An 18,780-nucleotide genomic window follows, 5' to 3' on the forward strand; every position below is an offset into this window, starting at 1 on the left:
TTTATCTTTTGATTTTGGGCTGAAATGTGACATGGACATTCTTGACTGATTACATAAGTTCCACCCTAATAAATATACATTATTATAATTTTGAACCCAATTTTAAAATCACGATTCATTTACAGTTGTTTAATGATGCATACAGTGATAGCAACACAATCAAAATCACTGTCCACTCTCACACGTGCATGAGACTCAGCATCTTAACCCGCACGCAAACTTAACTTTAATTGGAAAGTAACGAGTGTGTAAACGTGGGCATTGTGCTTCTGTGCGTGAGCGTTTGTCTTCATGTGAAGTTTAACAAAACTATAATGTTACCGCAGCGTTCCAGATGATTCCTATGGCTTTGGCATTCAATCTAAATAACATATTTCATCTATCCGTCAGATGGAAGTATGTAAACATGAAGGTTTTGCCTGTGCAAACACATGCTGGTGAGGCTCCTGAATAATGCCCTCAGTGGGTTTGTTTGAGTTGGAGCACACGCACGCGAGCCGCTCTCTGGACCCCCAGCGCGAGACTCATTAAGATCTGACCCTCAGACGCAGAGGCGTGTGTAATGTGTGTCTGGCACGAGATCCTGCGCAAACACACCAAAACAAGGGTTCCTGATCACAGCCTCTCTTCCAGCCTCTCCTGCACATTTAAAGGGGACATATCATGCAAATCTGACTTTTTCCTTGGTATAATGCCCTTTTCACAAGATGTAAAATAAGTCTCTGATGTCCCCAGAGTGTGTGTGTGAAGTTTTAGCTCTAAATACCCCACAGATATTTTATATAGCATGTTAAAATTGTCACTTTTTGAGGGTGAGCAAAAAACGCACCGTTTTTGTGTGTGTCCCTTTAAATGCAAATGAGCTGCTGCTCCCGGCACAGGGGGCGGAGCTTCAACAGCTTGTGTCCTGAAAACTTCGAAAACTTTTAGCTTTTTATGTTCAAACCGGAGTCAGACAAAGATGGAGAGATTTAAGAAGAAGTGACAACATGTAGAAGAAACAGGACATTTCTGAATGGTTAGTTGATGAATTTATGTTGCTGATGTGTAGTTATCTTCTAGTCATTGATTAGCATATTCTGTCATGATAATATAAATCATGTTCAGGGGGCGGGGTTTATGTAAATTTTAGGGTTTGTGATGTCACTAAACCGGGAGGAATGTGGTGTAGTCTCTACCAGCCGTTTGTTGTAGTCCTTAAAAAGTGATTTCTGTAAAAGCAAATATCTCCCTTTGCTTTGAACTTTGAGCGTCGTAACTTTGCAGATGTTGTTTATGCTCAAACAGCAACATTACACACTAACTAGAGTTAGAAAAGTCAAATCATAATCAACCACCCCTTTAAGCCTTTCTCTGCAAGCATTTAAAAAAATAAGACGATCAGATTTCGCTCTCCTTCTGATGTAGGAAGAGGATCTTATTATAATATCACCGGCCCTTAATGTTTCCACCCACGGCGCCGACATTTGGTTTCGCAAGCGACAACAGTGACCAGTTCTAATGCAATGGCAAAATGTTCGAGCAAAGCATGCAAACTGTTCTGTCGTTGAGCACAGAGGAGCAGAACATGTCACCGCTGTCTTATAAAGACCTCAGGGAACTGTCAACTTGTGTAAAAGTTGAACATGATGATGAGATGATCAATGTAACTCCACAACAACTACATAAATGTCTCCACTAACCGTTCAGAAACGTCCAGGTGTCATGTCTAAAAGTGAAACTCTTCCTGAGTCTCTCCGTAAGGCTGCACTCGCTACTGGTGATTCTGGATGAGTGAGATTGGCCTGTTTTGTTATTGCTGGAGTCTCTGAAGCTCGTGTAAAGGCTCCGCCCTCTTCTGAACGGAGGCGGAGCAACAGCTCATTTGCATTTAAAGGGACACACACAAATGGTGCGTTTTTGCTCACACCCAAAGAGGAGCAAATTTGACAAGCTTTAATAAATGCTCTGGGGGGATTTTAAGCTGAAACTTCACAGAAACATTCTGGGGCTACCATAGATTTATATTACATGTTGTGAAAATGGGCATGATATGTCACCTTTAACATCTTTAATTGCTCAATACAGATCGAGCCGTTTTTCAGTTGCAAAGGTGTTCTGAGTGAGTTTAGCATGTTGTAAGGTGGTTGCTAAGGTAATCTTGGGTTGCTAGGTGGTTGCTAAGGTAAAATCAGGTTGCTAGGTGGTTTCTTATATTGTGTAGAATTGTGAGACTTCAGTGTTATTACTATCTGGTTGTGTAAAATTGTGTTGATAAATGAAACACAATAGTGTTACCATACTATATTGAACCTATTTTACCATATTGTTCTTGATATAGTCTAGTTTGTTTTGAATGGGATCTAAAAATACTTAAAGAATCGTATTCCTATCCTTGTGAATTAGTGTTTTTCCTGCTGGCTTTTCTCAAACAGGTCTTTTAAAGGGTCTTAAACCTCTCTAATCCAATCTAATCCAGCAACAAATGTGGTCCAGGCCTCCAGTTACATGAGTAGAGTAGCGATGAAAGCCACTGATAAGGAGTCGAATGGAAAATGAGTCCGGTGTCCTGGATGTGGGATGCAGGTTTGAGGAGAGTTTGACTGATGTGAAAGGCAAATGTTTGTATATTTTCTTGCATCTCAGTTTAAAGTTCACTACAAGTACACGACTGTTCATTAAGATCAGTGAGATTTTTATTTTTGAAAGAAATTAATAATTTTATTCAGCAAGGACACATTAAATCGATCAAAAGTGACAGTAGGGGCGTGAGATACAGTATATAGACTATGAAAATATCGGGATTGTTGTTTTAACAATGTGTGATTTGACATTATTGAGTAATGAGTATATCCCTCACTTTACAAAAACTCACATCTAGAGAGCGCAGACATACACTATATGATAAAGTAGACTAGTGTGTGATTTACTCTATTAAAATGTGTTAATAATGGCCTCCGTATTCAAGATAAGGGGCAAAAATACCTCTGTATGTCTTTATAGTTTATTATAAGAACTATATATATATATATATATATATATATGAAGAGTTCAGATGCAAAAGCCTTTAAGTGCCATCTGAAATTTTCTTCTAGAATGATTATTTTTATCAAGCTCGTATATTTAAGTTAAGTAATTTCACTTAAATGGCAATGAAAATGACCTATTAATTGCCATTTAAGTGAAATTACTGAACCTAAATATACGAGCATGATAGAAATTATCATTCTAGGAGAAAATTTCAGATGGCACTTAAAGGCTTTTGCATCTGAACTATATATATATATATATATATATATATATATATATATATATATATATATATATATATATATATATGTATATGTATATGTATATATGTATATGTATATGTATGTATACTGTATGTCTTTTAATATTTATGTAATTTAATATATGTTATATAATTTAATATATTTCAAATATGATGCATACATGTAATTAGGTTAGTAAAATGGCTTTATAAAGGTAAAAATGCCCATAAAAGGTAAAAATCAATTTAAACTCATTGGAAAAGATGATTTCTGTCACTGCTGTGAACTGAACCGCACAGAATATGAAGCATATCATAAACTTTAGGAGTCAGCTATCAAGGTACAGAGACAATAAACCACTGAGCAAAATATCGTATAAATATTGTTATCGATAAAATCCCAGAAAATATTGAAATATCTTCTTTTCTTTTCTTTTTTATTGCAGTAAAGACATTTATATTGCTCAAAACAACTCTATTTTAAACAAATTTTGTTCTTTTGAACTTTCTATTCATCAAATAATCTGTTTAAAAACTGTTTTCAACACTGATAATAATCATAAATGTTTCTTGAGCATCAGATCATCATATTAGAGTGATTTCTGGAGGATCATGTGACACTGAAGACTGGAGTAATGATGCTGATCATTCAGCTTTGATCACAGGAATAAATCACATCTTACAAAACATTCACATATTTTAAATTGTAATGGTATTTCACTGTTTTTACTATATTATTTGATCAAATGGTGAGCAAAAGAGAATTTTTTTCCAAAATCTGACTGACATCAAACATTTGAACACTGGTGTAACTCATTAGTTGTTTGAGTTTGTGACTTGTACTTTTATATATATATATATATAGCCATTAGCAGCCCTGAAATGAAACACTTTAAACAAGGCTGTCTGGAAATCTCTTGCCATATGAAGTGTGATGTAGCGAGCCGTCATTAGAGATTCTCAGCACACCATATTTAATCCGTCTGGCTGTTGTTCAACTCTTGCATTAATGCCCCAGGTTCCTCGTTTAGGGCGGATCAGGTCCACATTCTGGGGTTTTAACAGAATAATGTGTATGAATGTTATTATGACAACGGACTCTGAGTGCCGATTGCTTCATCGGGCCGCACATTAGAGGTGGCGTCACTGGAGGTCTGAGGTGTGTTTCCCACACAATGCCGTAACTCGCTGCTTCACTACTATAGTGCGATCATCGCTGAAGAGATCAACTCTCTAGTCACGACTGTTTCCCGAAACCGTGTTGTCGCAAATCAACCACGTTAGTTTATTATGTCACACACGTGGTGGAGTAATAACTTTTAATGTATTGTTTGAGATCTAATTGATACTAGACTTTTTGCTAAATTACGTATGGCATCTGAGGACTATTTCTCATTTTTCTCAGTTATTTTGCTTTATTTCCAGATTCAATCATAGGCTCGTTGTTACGCACATTCACACATGCTCTTCAAAGACAACGCTTTAAATCTCTTGACAAACTAAAATACGTAAATGACATTTGTATGTATTCTAAATAAAAGACACAGGGTTGTACTAAATGTCAGCTTATTTGGCTCAAGATCAGGATTTATTGAGTCCACATGTCATGAAAACTATAAACTCTGCTTCTAACCACAGGTCGAGATCTGTCGCTCAAACACACAACTCTGCGATGCTGTTTGCGAATGTTCGTCAGAACGATGTTTTCGGGGAAACACAGACTCGTTGAACTGCTGATAACGACGGAACTTGTGACCATAGTTGACTAACGATGCTTTCGGGAAACACACCTCTGGCCGAGCCCTTCAGCATCCCATAATTCCTCTAAACGCAGCTGTGATTGTGGAGGAGCAGGAGCGCAGACACACAATCACTCTCTCTCTCCGAGTGTTAAACTGTGGGGGATTCTGGGAAACCAGCGTTGCTTCAGACCAGCCACTTCTGGTTTTAGTGATAAGGGACTTTCTGCAGCTGGTCTTTGCTCCTGGGTGGACTGAGATCGGGTGGTGACCACACACACACACACACACACACACAGGGGCTTGATGCAGCTGTGTTCGAGCTCAGGATGAATCTCAGTATTAGTGATTGTTCTGGTTATATAACATTGTTTGTTATCTTGTTGTTAAAAATGAGTTTGTCACTTCGCCAAATAACCAAACTGTTGTGTGATTCAACACTATTTAGCTGTGCGCAAGATATAATTATTAATTCCCTAGTTTTAGTTCAATCAAAACGAGTGAACGAAATTATAATATTGTGCTCACGATTTAGTAAAACAAAAGAACGAATTATTATATTGTGTGCGCCTCCTTTAGTAAAAGGAGGAAACGAATTATTATATCGTGGCATTTACTTAAAACTAAGGAATGAATTAGTAAATCATGCCCACGATATAATATATATATATATATATATATATATATATATATATATATTCCGCATGTCATGTGCAGGGCTCCATTTAAACTTATTTTATTTTATTATAGGCAAGATTTCTAATTTTTATTTAGTTTTTATTTAGTTTAACTTGATGGACTAAAATAACTAAAACTGAAATAAATATTAATAAAAACTATACAGACATATTTTTAAAAAATGAATAAAAAAGACAAAAACATGAAAAAAAATTAAACTACAATATACAAATAAAAACTATAAAAAAATATATAATAGAATCTCTATGGGGCTAAATTAACACTGGCTGAAATTAAGTAAATACTTAAATTAGGGCTGTTTACTTAAATTATTTTTATTATTAATTTAAGGAATATTAAGATATATTGCAATATATTGCCATTGTGCTGTAAAGTAAAAACTTTTTTTTTTGGAAATTATGTTAATGTGATAATAAATTGACCATGATTTTATTTAGAAAAGTCATTGATTCCTATCATGGCCATTTTCATATTTAATATCTGGATGTACATGATTATAGCGTGCAGCAGGAGTTTCACAGGCCGGACCTCTGGCCTCCGTGTTGCGTTTAACTGTTCCCTCCACACGGCCCTGACTATAAATCTACATTATTTGGATTGGATTTAGTTTCACGTCTTTAGTTCTTGGGGTTCGTGTCTCAGAGCTGTGATAAACTCTCAGGGGTTGCGTGATATATGAAGGTTGTGAAACTTCCTGGACTGTGAAATAATAAATGACTAATAAGAGGTTTTTGGAGTGTGCACTTTTTTTAAATGAATGTTTGTACTTCTCATTCCATAAGAGAAATCATCTTGTTCAGCAGAAATGCACTTTGCACGATTTAGGGTTTTCACACACTCCAAACACTGGCTTCACTAAAGCACTCGACGTTCTGTACATGTAAACGTGTTTGAAACTAATAGATTCGTTCCCAGTAGCTTCCCTCCTCTTGTCCGTTTGGGATTAAACATGTCAGTTTGCATTGGTAGAAGCTTCGAAACTTCCACGAGGATTGTTGCGTAAACGCTCTTCCCAGAACATTTGCTCGTAAATCACGGCGATCTCTCTCTCGGTGAGCTACGCGTGTTGTTTCAGCGAGATAAAAGTGCAAACTCAGTGTGTCTGTTTTTCTTTGCTGTCAAATGCATCAGCGTTCCTGCCAGACACAACATGAACCAGATGGATCGACTATTTCGGGGAGTTTTCCTTTTTCAGCCATATCTGTAGACCTTGACTGAAACGTTCATTCTTGCCCAAAATAAATTCATTTGCGGGTCGTGTTTGGCTCTTGGCAGCCGCAGGTTTGTTCTCGTTCCCCTGACAGAGGAATTTCTGGGAAGGCCAGCGGGATCTCAGTGCTGGATGGGGAAGTTGACCTGTGTTGGCTTGTGGTGAGAATGCTGATTTTTAGATGAGGCAGGGATATTAGTTTAACCATAGATGCATATCTGTGCATTTTGGGATGCTATTATTGAGTTTTTCTGCTACGCTCTTAAAAATAAAGTTTCCAAAATGTTTTTTCCCCACAGAAGAACCATAGAAGATTTAGTAAAACGAGGAAACATCATAATAACGTGCGCACGATTTAGTAAAACAAAAGAGCGAATTATTATGACATAGCACGATTTAGGAAAACGAGCGAATGAATTGTATTGTCAATTTGTGCATTTGGGATGATATTATTGAGTTTTTCTGCTACGCTCTTAAAAATAAAGGTTTCAGAAAGTTATTTTCCTCCACAGAAGAATCATTTTCGGTTCCCCAAAGAACTGTTCAGTGATCAGCTCTTAAAATAATGTTTCCAAAATCATATCAGCGGTTCATCAAGTCGTAACAGGGTGAACGGCACTTCTGCACTCGCTTTGCGTCCCTATATCGGCTATAACCGCACTATGCAAGTTTGCCAGATCGGGTGGCGTTTCTGTAGTTCGAATGAGACATAAGAAACTACAAATTTGACTTGTTTTACGGCAAGCGTTACAATAGTCATTATTTAGTTTTTTTTGCGTTTCTGATGTCGCAATACATCATACTTTCATAAAATCATGCAACATACTCTACCTTGTCTGTGGACATCATTATTTCCAAAGCCGGAGCTGGATAAACAGCGGTAGGCTAAATTATTAATTACGACAGCGGTAATGGACAATTCCGCTTCCAACCTGTAGGGGGACCGAAGAGGAAAAGTGCTTTGCTGTTGCTTTAAAAGCCATGATCCAAACACACAATTATAATGTTCTCATTTATAGCCGTGTTAAATCCATTATTTAATGGATCCACAATTAAAAGCGGTTGAATATTAGTGTAACCCTGCGCTTTACTCTGGGGTGTTTCTGGGCTTAAAAGGACACCAGGCAAGTCTGTGTTTTTTCTCTACGAGCTCCCCCTAGTGTCTGGTAGTATAATGCTTTCAAACACACTGTCATAAAAACTAACTGTTGTCCCTCCCCCCTTGCCACGAGCAACCCAGCTGATCATCTGTCAACCCAGCTGAGCAGAGGAACCGCTATTTCAAAACCAGTTATGTCTACCGAGGCAAGTAAAGTAATATTTTCTTTCCAACTGATGGCGATTTTTTTTTTTAATTATTGTGCTGTCATGCATACTAGTATTTTTACCGGGAACGAACGATATGAACGAGGCGAACTACTGCTTTCGTGTTTGTTTGTTTTTGGGAGAGTGTGCATGAGCATAAAATATATATATATATCGGAGGCTAATATTTGTCTAAAGTTATATTAGCAAGGTCTATAAGTTCATCTGGTAGAATGACAGTTTACCTTTGCTTGTCTAAGAAAACATCAGAACGTTTTTTCTAGCTCGATCATGAAATGTGCAACATGTTTATTGCCTATTATCAGACGCGTTGACTTAGTGACATAAAATAAAAGTGTAAGTTACACAAATAAAACTGACAGAGGAACGGCCAAACAACTACAGAAATCAAACGTGTTTGCTAATGACAATGCTAACATCAAAGTTATAGTATCTAGCGTACTAGTAAGCCCGTAACAGACAGCGATCATAATAAAAACCTTTACAGACAATAGCAAACATCCTGAGGTCACAATTACTTGAAATTTAAATATTAAACACAGTTTATTCCAAAGATACTTGCAACAGCAGCCAGGTCAGCATCCGTTTTGCAGGCTTCTGTTTCTCTCAGTTCTCGCCATTCTGAAAAAGCCGGTCCGATATTTACTCGAGTCTGACTTCTTGCTCGGTCAGTCTCCCGTTTCCTCTTTCGTTGGTCCTCCGACAAAGATTTCCTAGCTTTCTGCTTCTTTTTTACAGGCTCAGCCTCAGCCATAACTCAATCTATCGTTGCCCTTTGCTTATAGCTAGCCCGCCGGTGCTTGAATGGGGGCGTGTACGTGTGCAGTGCCGTCAAGCAATTCGTTACATCGCGAGACCTGATATCACGCGATACTTCCTGCCGACCCGCCGGCTCAAAGTTGCAAGGGAGTTTTTTCCGCTCTCGGGCACCAGGGGGGTGCGAAACCACCACCATTCAACCCGAAATAAGTAATATAACCATTCCACTGACTCCGAAGCTGTTCAGTTAAGGTTAAAAAGTTACCTAGAGCACCTTTAAAACACTTTAGCTCAGGGTTAAAGGCAGTGTGAAAATCCTTACAAACTGAATGAATGATTACCATAGTATTTACATAATACTCCAATGTACTATGAAGAATACCATAGTATTAATATGCTGCTCGTCCATAATCATATCCCAGCGATTTTTCAGTGTCAACAGTTTGAGAGTTTGCAGTTAGAACGCAAGCCGAATCTGTGAGTTACCGTGAGTATTTCACACTGATAATACATTCTGACAGAAGCCAGTGTTTCATCAGCGCTGTCAGATTGATCTGAAATGAGTGTGTGTGTGTGTGTGTGTGTGTGTGTGTGTTCAGTAGCGTTTGGAGACACTGTCAGACGTAATTATGATAATGAAAGGAATGCTGGAGTTGTCAAAACGATATATTAAAACCCTTAGTTTATATTTCTCATGATACTCTTCTGATACTCAGCTGTAAGTGCTTCCAGATGTGATGGTGAGATGATTTCCCTCATCTTTTCTAGCGCTTCTTGTCGTTTGTGAGGAGAACGGCGTGTTTCTGCTGGAAACGGGCTGGTTTTGATGATGAACAGCTCATAGCGTGCGTTACGCTTCTGAGAAGTCGGCTAAAGCTCGGGAATAGGAGTTGCTGCTTATGACTTATTGGACGATGTCCATTGTTTTAATGTCAATAATAAAATAACGAGGATCTCCCCCATCCACCGTTTCCATCCTGACTTGAACGGGGAAATATTCCTCCTGCTTTTTCCATGCTTTTCAAATCCGTCCCAGGTTCACTTTTCTTTCATTCTCCATTCGCTTTGATTGATTGAGCTTTTTATGGTCTAGATGCTTATAAGTATAACTCATATTTTGAAAGTACATCCAGTTCCCGTGCAATAATAATGCATGTTACTCTTGTTAACTCTTTACTGAACGGATTTCTGCTAGTTGTGTACAGTAGTCAACATTTGAAGTGGATCAAAACCTTTCATTGTTCATGTTGTTCATGAATTTTGAACTATAGCCGTTCTTGTCTTAGGACGAACTTCAAATGTTGTGTTTTTTGAACCAATTCTTGGTCGCACAATGACGTGAAGAAACTGAGTTATTATCATTAACTAAAATGAAGACCATAAAAACATTTTAGTTACTTAGAATAAACTAAAAGTTCACTTAAAAAAAAAAATATATATATATATAAAAACTAGGGCTGTCAAACGATTAATTGCGATTAATCGCATCCAAAATAAAAGTTTGTTTTTACATAATATATGTGTGTGTATGGTGTATAATTATTTTCTATATATAAATACACACACATGCATGTATATATTTAAGAAAAATGTGTTATTTATATATAAAATATTTATGTATAATATAAATTATATATAATATAAATATATATACACAGTATATACATGCAAATATTTCTTAAATATATACATGCATGTGTGTGTATTTATATATATAGAAAATAATTATACACCATACACACACATATTTTATGTAAAAACAAACTTTTATTTTGGATGTGATTAATCGCGATTAATCGTTTGACAGCCCTAATAAAAACTTATTTTATTAGACGTTTCCAGAGCAGACTGGTGGGAGTGGCCCTGGACATCATCATTCCCAGTGCATTATGGGTGTTGAAGTTTTCTTACATATTTGGCGAAAGTGAAGACAACAGTCGTTTTTCTCTGTTTTTCTATTGTATATGTAGCCAAGTTTTATTTAATGTCCATTTTGCTAGTGGTGAAATAACTCTTTAATCGTTTACTGTCTTTAAGAGTAAAAGCTCTTGAAGTCCCCCTGTGGTCATCCAGCTTTTAATGTTGTTTATGTGTCTATATGGTGTTTTTAATATGCTTTAAGACAAAGCATGTGTAAATTCATAAGTCGACAGCATTGCTGAGTATTTCCTCCTTAAAACTGCAGTGAACCAAAGAAAGTCTCAAAAACACGCTTTGAAATCGCTGGTGTTTCTGACGTCACAAACTACCTTGTAACCAATCAGATCAACGTGTGATCGTCAACCAGTGGATCTCTGAGCTGAGTGAGTGAGTGGAGGCGGGGCTCATTTGCATATTCATAGAACCGCGCATACTAAATGAGGCAGGGGTGTCGAGTTACATTCAAGATATTTTAAGGCATGAAGAAATTAAGTTTAAATATGTAATTTTGGTGATCAAAGATAAATGATAAATGATATATATATAATAAAGCGTATCATTTTAGTCCTAGTCGCACTTGCTTTAGACATTCGTCATTATTCTGTCCGATGATATATTGTCATGGTTCCCGTGTATCGGGCATGAATCCCAGCAGACGAGCGAGTGTGTGTTCTCCTGTTAGTTCAGCAGGGAGTGTTTAATCCTCACACATGTGAAGTATCACGTTCCCTCACGTCTCCAGCTGTCAGGAGAAACACAGCGCTGCTTTTACTACAGAAATAGCAACAGTTTAGACGTGTAACCCGGGCTCTCTCTCTCTCTCTCTCTCTCTCTCTCTCTCTCTCTCTCTCTCTCTCTCTCTCTCTGTATCCCTCTCTATATCTCTCTCTCTCAGTCTGTCTCTCAGTCTCTCTCTCTCTCTCTCTCTCTCTCTCTCTCTCTCTCTCTCTCTCTCTCTCTCTCTCTGTATCCCTCTCTATATCTCTCTCTCTCAGTCTGTCTCTCAGTCTCTCTCTCTCTCTCTCTCTCTCTCTCTCTCTCTCTCTCTCTCTCTCTCTCTCTATCCCTCTCTCTCTCTCTCAGTCTGTCTCTCTCTCTCTCTCTCTCTCTCTCTCTCTCTCTCTCTCTATCCCTCTCTCTCTCTCTCAGTCTGTCTCTCTCGCTCTCTCTCTCTCTCTCTCTCTTAATTATGGTTAAAGATTTGTATATTTTATATTATATTTTCATTTGCTAAAAGCCTTATTGATTTCTTAGTAGTGATTAATAATAAAATATTATTATTAGTAATAATTTTTATATTTTTTTTATATTTTTTTAATATATTAATATTTTTTCTTAATTGCTGATTGTAAATATTGAAATTTCTAAACTTCTAACTTCTTAATTGCTACTGGATATAAGCCTCATTGATACATCATACATTATCTGATTTTATTGCATTCTGTGGGGGAATACATTTTTTTATATATATATTTTAATATGCATATTAACATATGTACACAAGTAAATACATACATTTTTATTAAAACATTATTTTATTTAGGAATTACTGGTGTTTCCTTCCACTGGTAGATCCAGTGGTGATGTGTAAACTAGTTAAGTTAATAGTTATCCTGAACTGACCTCATAGGTTTGGCTTATAATATAGCTTGATATAACAGATCATACAGTGATTTAACCGTTCCAGTGCAGAAGGAAATAATCTCACAATGATTTAAACATGAACAGATCTCAGTGAGGCTCGGAAAGCAAACGAGGAAATCACAGTCTGAAGTACTGATATAAACTCTGTGTGATCATTAACCAGACTTCAGCACACATTAACTAGCGCTGCTGATACTGGACCGTCAGCAACCGTTACACTGTCCAGACTTCATTCAGAGGAGAATGTTTCTTTAAACAAGGGTTCATTCTGAAACGAAAACAGCTTCCTCATCGGACATTTCCAAGGAGAAGTACTTCGTTGAGCGATACGAAGTTCAGAGTTCAGATGTTGATCACACACACACACTGTTGATCACACACACACACTCACTGTTGATCACACACACCTGCTGCTTTTACAACAAGCGATATAAAGAGTTCATAGCTATAGCTGGACTTTATTCAAGGACCGATCCAGACTAAAGGTGAACGCGGTCTCTCTCTCTCTCTCTCTCTCTCTCTCTCTCTCTCTCTCTCTCTCTCTCTCTCTCTCTCTCTCTCTCTCTCTCTCTCTCTCTCTCTCTCTCTCTCTCTCTCTCTCTCTCTCTCTCTCTCTCTCTCTCTCTCTCTCTCTCTCTCTCTCTCTCACACACACACACACTAACCCAACCCCTAAACCTACCCATCACAGAAAACTTTATGCATTTTTACATTTTTAATAAAACAGTTTAGTATGTTTTTAAAGCCATTTTAAATACGAGGACTCTTAAATGTCCTCATAAATCACGTTGACGTTGTAATACCAGTGTAATGCGTCTTTATACAAATTTCTGTCCTCATAAATCACACACACACACACACACACACACACACACACACACAGCTATAGCTGGGCTTTCTCCATCACCTGCAGCACAGAGTCCAGTATCGAGGGTCCCAGATCCAGACTGAATGTGAACGCGGCGTCGGTTTGATCCGTTTCGTTTCTCTGCGTTTCTTCCGGGTTTGTTTGTGTTGAATCTCGTCCAGAACTCAGGCTTCCACGAGCAGGACTCCTGATGATGCTTCTCGACTCCACACACGCGTCCTCGTCTTCCTCGTCTTCCTCGACCTCCAGCAAGGGGAGCGAGCTGCACTTCTGTTCCCGCATCGGGTTCCTGGATCTTGTTCCCGGTTCGTGTTCCCGGATCGGTTCCTCTCGGATGGGATCGTCCAGGCTGATGCGGGGCGGCTTCGGAGGCGGGTCGCTCGCGAGGAACAGGTTCTGCTCGCTCCTGGAGCTGTGGAGCAGGAGACTCCGGCCCTCCTTCAGGAACGACAGGTCTCCGAAACTCTCCGAGTGTCCGTCGACGCCGATGTGGGAGAGATGACGGAAGTCAGCGAGAGGAAGACTGATCATGTTCACCGACACGACCTCCTTTCGCCTCGATAATCTCCATCTTCCAGATCCGGGTCTGCGGTGGAGCGACGTCCTCAGCGGCATCTCAACACTTCAGGATCACAACATGTGGGAGATCTGGATCCTGAAACAGATTATAGTCATCAAACATGACTGATTTACACACACTACCCCTCACAGGGTCCGTTAAAGTGATCAGAAGTGACAGACATTTAGAACTTTCTATTCATCAAAGAATCCTGAAAAATAACGTTTATAATTGTTTCTACAAAAATATGAACATTGATGATAATCAAATGTTTCTTGAGCATCAGATCATCATATTAGAGTGATTTCTGGAGGATCATGTGACAATGAAGACTGGAGTAATGATGCTGAACATTCAGCTTTGATCACAGGAATAAATTATACTTTACTATATATTCACATAGAAAACAGATATTCTGAATTGTAAAAAACATTTCACCGTTTTTACTGTATTTTTTATCAGAAGAGTTGTTTTAAATTGTCATATTTCACAATATTACTGTTTTTACAGTATTTTTGATCTTTTAAATGTAGCCATACACACACACACACACACACACACACACACACACACACACACACACACACATACACATATACACACTATTGAAATCTCATTGGTCAATTCAAATACGTTCTGATTGGCTGTGATGGTCTTGTGTTTCATGACATTTTCACTTTCATTGTGGATTTTTATTTTGTGAGCAACTTCACCTGGACTGGATGAGACACTATTACTGGAAACAGAGATGCGTTTCTGCCTCTTCCGCTTGTTTCTCGTTTTAATTCTGGCCTTTTTAAAGAGTTTAAAATGAATGTCTTTCTAGTTCCAAAACAAATAGCACATTTTACCATATTTAAATCCATTTTCCCTGACAATCAGCTTAAAGAATGTGAAGAAGTGCACAGATTGACATTGTGACTCTGTTACTTTCTAAGTAGAAAAGAACCTTTATGTCTATTAATACATCCTTACACCACATTTTATACTGGAGATTTATATATATCCGGTATAAAATATGGTGTAAGGATGTAAAGCATCTTATCCAGCACATGTACCATAACAATCCCCGATATAGATGTTCTTTTGAATCAGTATTTGATTAAGATTAAAGTTTTCATGCACCTTGTTACAGATTAACAGTTGATGTTGTGACATCTTTACAGCCGTCGGCATGTTTCGTCCTCGCTCACTATAAATGATTCTTCTCCGGGAAAGGCAATGAAATCACATTTACTCCTATTGTAATACCTTCTGGATTCATGTGTAGTGTTGACTTTCGTTCTCAGAGCGCTCTGTGACTCAGAACTGGTTAAATTAGTTTGTAATAAAGAGTAATAAGTCCCATTTGTTGTGATAATGCACATAGGAAGCGTTTTACTCTCGCTGGCGTTCACGGCCCTGTTTTGCGGTTTACACATTAGATCAGTTTTCGTGACTCGCAACACTCACTCTTTAAAATTGTATGGCACTACAGAAAACATGTTTTGTTGGCCAATAAAGGTTTTATCGGCACTTTAGTAGCAGCGGGAGACGGCGAGCGCGAACAGAACGGCATACCTTCTCAAACATGCAACGAGAGCGAGGAGGAGAGATGGGAAGGTTTTTAAAGGAAATGCACAATTTCCAAGACTTTAACCAATACATCCCCAAAACAACCTGTGTTTTCAACGAACATTACAGTCCTTTTCAGACTGGCAAACAAACATATTTACAAGATTCATAATAATAGTGTTAATTAAGTAATTAGAAAATGTGAATGCTGGCATCAATTATATTATTGCATCTATTTATTTATATGGAAGTGCTTACTGTGATATAATTGCATTTATGCATAAATAACACTATTATTTGCATTTCTTCTTTTCAGACACATTTGAACACTGTTTATGTTTTTTGGACAGGGCAAGAGAATCTTTTGTTTGAACATTGAAGATTCACTCAGTTTTTAGTCTGTGGATGTTCCAAGTGTATAAATACATCAATTAATTGAATAAATATTGATTTAATTAAAGCGGAAAGTGCTAATTTAGAAGAAAATGTTGATTTTTGGGCCATTTCTCATGGTGGTAAAGTTACCAAACGGCAACATTTTCTTTTCTTTTTTAACCCCCAACAATTCAGAATCAGCAAACATCAAAACGGTGGTTCTAGCCCGAGTTTAAACCCTTTAACGTGATGTTTTATTGGCGACGTACCTGTGAAGGTGTGCAGGTATATTCACACCCACGTCTGAACGTCTGAAGACAACACACCGTAGAGTTGCTTCTGTTAACATGACAAGACTTGTTAGGCTATGAAACAGGTTGCACAGAACAATTCCCTGTGGATATCCAGCCTCAAAAACCCTAATGAATCATTGATGTTAACCTTCTGAACAGTGGCGTATAAACTTGCCAGTTTTATATAAAAGCAGCGGCACATAATGATGGTGGAAGTGAAATAGTGGAAGTGTCGTAGAGTCATTCCTCTTACCGTAACACAAGAGCTGATGTGTGTATAGTCTTGATTTGAAGGTCTTCTTCAGCACAGAGTTCCTCGTAGATCTCGAGTGTTAAAGTCCAGGGATTGAGGCTCGTCTCCTCCCTCCTCTCAACTAAACCTGTGTGTGTTTGTCACACCTGGAGACGTAATCTCAGTATCTCAGTAGAGAGGAAGTTCACCTGACGCCGTGTCACTCTTCATCGCGTTCCTGGGGAATCTGGGAAGGGCAGAGCTGGTTTCCGTCACTCACTGGTGTTGTAAGGCTTCGCTCATTGCTAATCTCTGTGTCACTGTTCGGGTTCCTGTGGGATTTACTAGCGCTTTGTAATGACAGCGGTCTCTCGCTCTGGGACGTGTGTGTACAGGCGGACCAGCGTTGCACAAGTTCTGTTGACATGTTGTAATTCCTGCTTGCATTCCCATGACTGTGTACACACACACACACACACACACACACACACACACACATACACATCAAGGCCTAAATGAAACCCGTTTCTTTTGTCTCCTGATTATGAATCAAGTCGAGGCAAGACTTGTTGTTGTTGTTTTAGAGATGAAGCACTTTCTAGTTTCTACTACGTCAAACCACAGTTTATTCATGACATTTCTCACATTATCTCAGTTTATTCGCTATAGTTTAGAAAATGGTGATAAAATATGAGCAGAACTCATTGATATTTGACTGGTTTTGTCCGTCCTTCTGTTAGACTGTCTCACACATGAATTATGTTGAATATCTGTCAGCTGTTAAATTTAACTACACAATTAGATAATACCAGTTTAGCTCAACCAATCACCAAGCAATGCTTCATTGTGTTCAGTCTGTGTGTAAAAAGAGCATTAGCAATTAAAGAAAAAACACATGATCAGCTCAAAGTGTCCCAATCATTTTTGGTCCCAAATGTCACTGGTAGTCCCTGTATGAAGAGTTATTGGGTATAATATGTCACAGTTTACTTTATTTTGCTCTACTCACTTACATAAATGAACTATAGTGTCCTGCACACACTAATATTCTGAATAATCTTTGGTTTGACTGTAGTTTAGGAGGTTCGACACTAAATGTAGTCTATAAAGCACATTATTAGACTCTATTCTGGCTGTGAATCGCCAGTTAAACTGTAAGTCATCATCTGACCATCCTGTGAAATGAGCTTGTTTTTGCTCGCATGGCTTTTATTGGTGGGTAAATCTGAAATTGGTTATTATTACCCTTGTTTTATAGCAAATTATACAGGCGAGCTCTAGGATATTGTGTTAAAACCAATGCATTTCTCAAAACCTTTACGCCTGTGTTATTTTCCTTCACTTTCTCAGCTTTCAGGAAAAAAATACTTCGTGCATTATTGGAAATAAAACGGCCATATCCTGCATCTTCGATAAAGAAATTAGATGTGATTGTTAACAGACACACTTTATCATAACATAGTTTTAAAGGAAATTTAGAAAATATGCCATATGACAAAATATGGCATCAAAATGGAATTGCACTAATGCATTTTATTATGAAAAAAATGCAACTGTATGTGTATATATATATATATATATATATATAGTGTCATCATATTATTGCAATTATTCATTTACTTGGACGTGTTTACTGTGAATGATTGCACTAATACTTAAATAACACTATTACTATTGGCATTCTTCTTTTGAGACAAAACTGAACTCTGTTTATGTTTATATTCGTTTATGGGCAAGAGAACCTTTGTTTTGCTTTTAGGAAGGAAACTGAAGATCTCATGTTAATGATTCACTCAGTTTTTAGTCTGTGGACGTTCCAAGTGTATAAATACATCAGTTAATTGAATAAATATTGATTTAATCCAAGGAGAGATAATGATAGTGATAATCTATAATAGTGGGATTTCTCACAAGTGATAGTCATAGTTATAATTTATAAGGAAAAGTATGTTTTTGGACAGGTTTTCATTGTGTTACAGAGTTGCCTTGACTTGCCTTTTTTTTTTTTTTTTTTTTTTTTTTTTTACATAAGTATATATATTTTTAATTTTTAGTTATTGTATTTTTAAAAAAATTATTAAAAAATGCATTTTGACATGACATCCCCATTGAAATGTAATGTCAAAACATCAAATGAATGTATTTTTCCACCGTTAGAACATGCCATAGCTTTGAAATATTCCATACTAAGCTCCTCAAACTCTCAAACTAAATCCAGTAAGTGTTTGTTCCTCATATCAGCCGGTTTCTGTCCACACAGATAAAAACCTGTTCACCCTGTCTGCATGTGTAAAGACAATCATATCTAGACAATCATATCCAAACGCTACAACATCAGTCACAGATTCTGAC

The 18,780-nt window shown here is 37.6% G+C and overlaps 2 protein-coding genes across 3 annotated transcripts in view; one reads left to right on the plus strand and one right to left on the minus strand.

Moving 5' to 3' along the window:
* Window positions 1-18,780, plus strand: part of dnajc17 (DnaJ (Hsp40) homolog, subfamily C, member 17) — a gene marked incomplete at its 3' end in the record, with an annotated part of 61,670 nt that overhangs the window by 29,041 nt on the left and 13,849 nt on the right. The window lies entirely within an intron of this gene.
* On the minus strand, window positions 12,316-16,889 carry LOC307147676 (uncharacterized protein). Of its 2 annotated transcripts, XM_079852586.1 has the most exons (3): window positions 16,450-16,889; window positions 16,173-16,242; window positions 12,316-14,070 (listed from the first exon to the last, which is right to left on the minus strand). In XM_079852586.1, exon 3 carries the CDS (start codon window positions 14,028-14,030, stop codon window positions 13,431-13,433), a length of 600 nt encoding a protein of 199 aa, XP_079708712.1. In that variant the 5' UTR covers window positions 14,031-14,070; window positions 16,173-16,242; window positions 16,450-16,889; the 3' UTR covers window positions 12,316-13,430. The 2 variants fall into 2 exon arrangements, with proteins under 2 accessions (XP_079708712.1, XP_079708711.1); XM_079852585.1 differs by lacking the exon at window positions 16,173-16,242 and having other exon boundaries at window positions 12,322-14,070; window positions 16,450-16,882.

Source organism: Squalius cephalus (assembly GCF_949319135.1).
Source record: "Squalius cephalus genome assembly, chromosome: 20".
In the NCBI taxonomy this organism is placed as follows: domain Eukaryota; kingdom Metazoa; phylum Chordata; class Actinopteri; order Cypriniformes; family Leuciscidae; genus Squalius; species Squalius cephalus.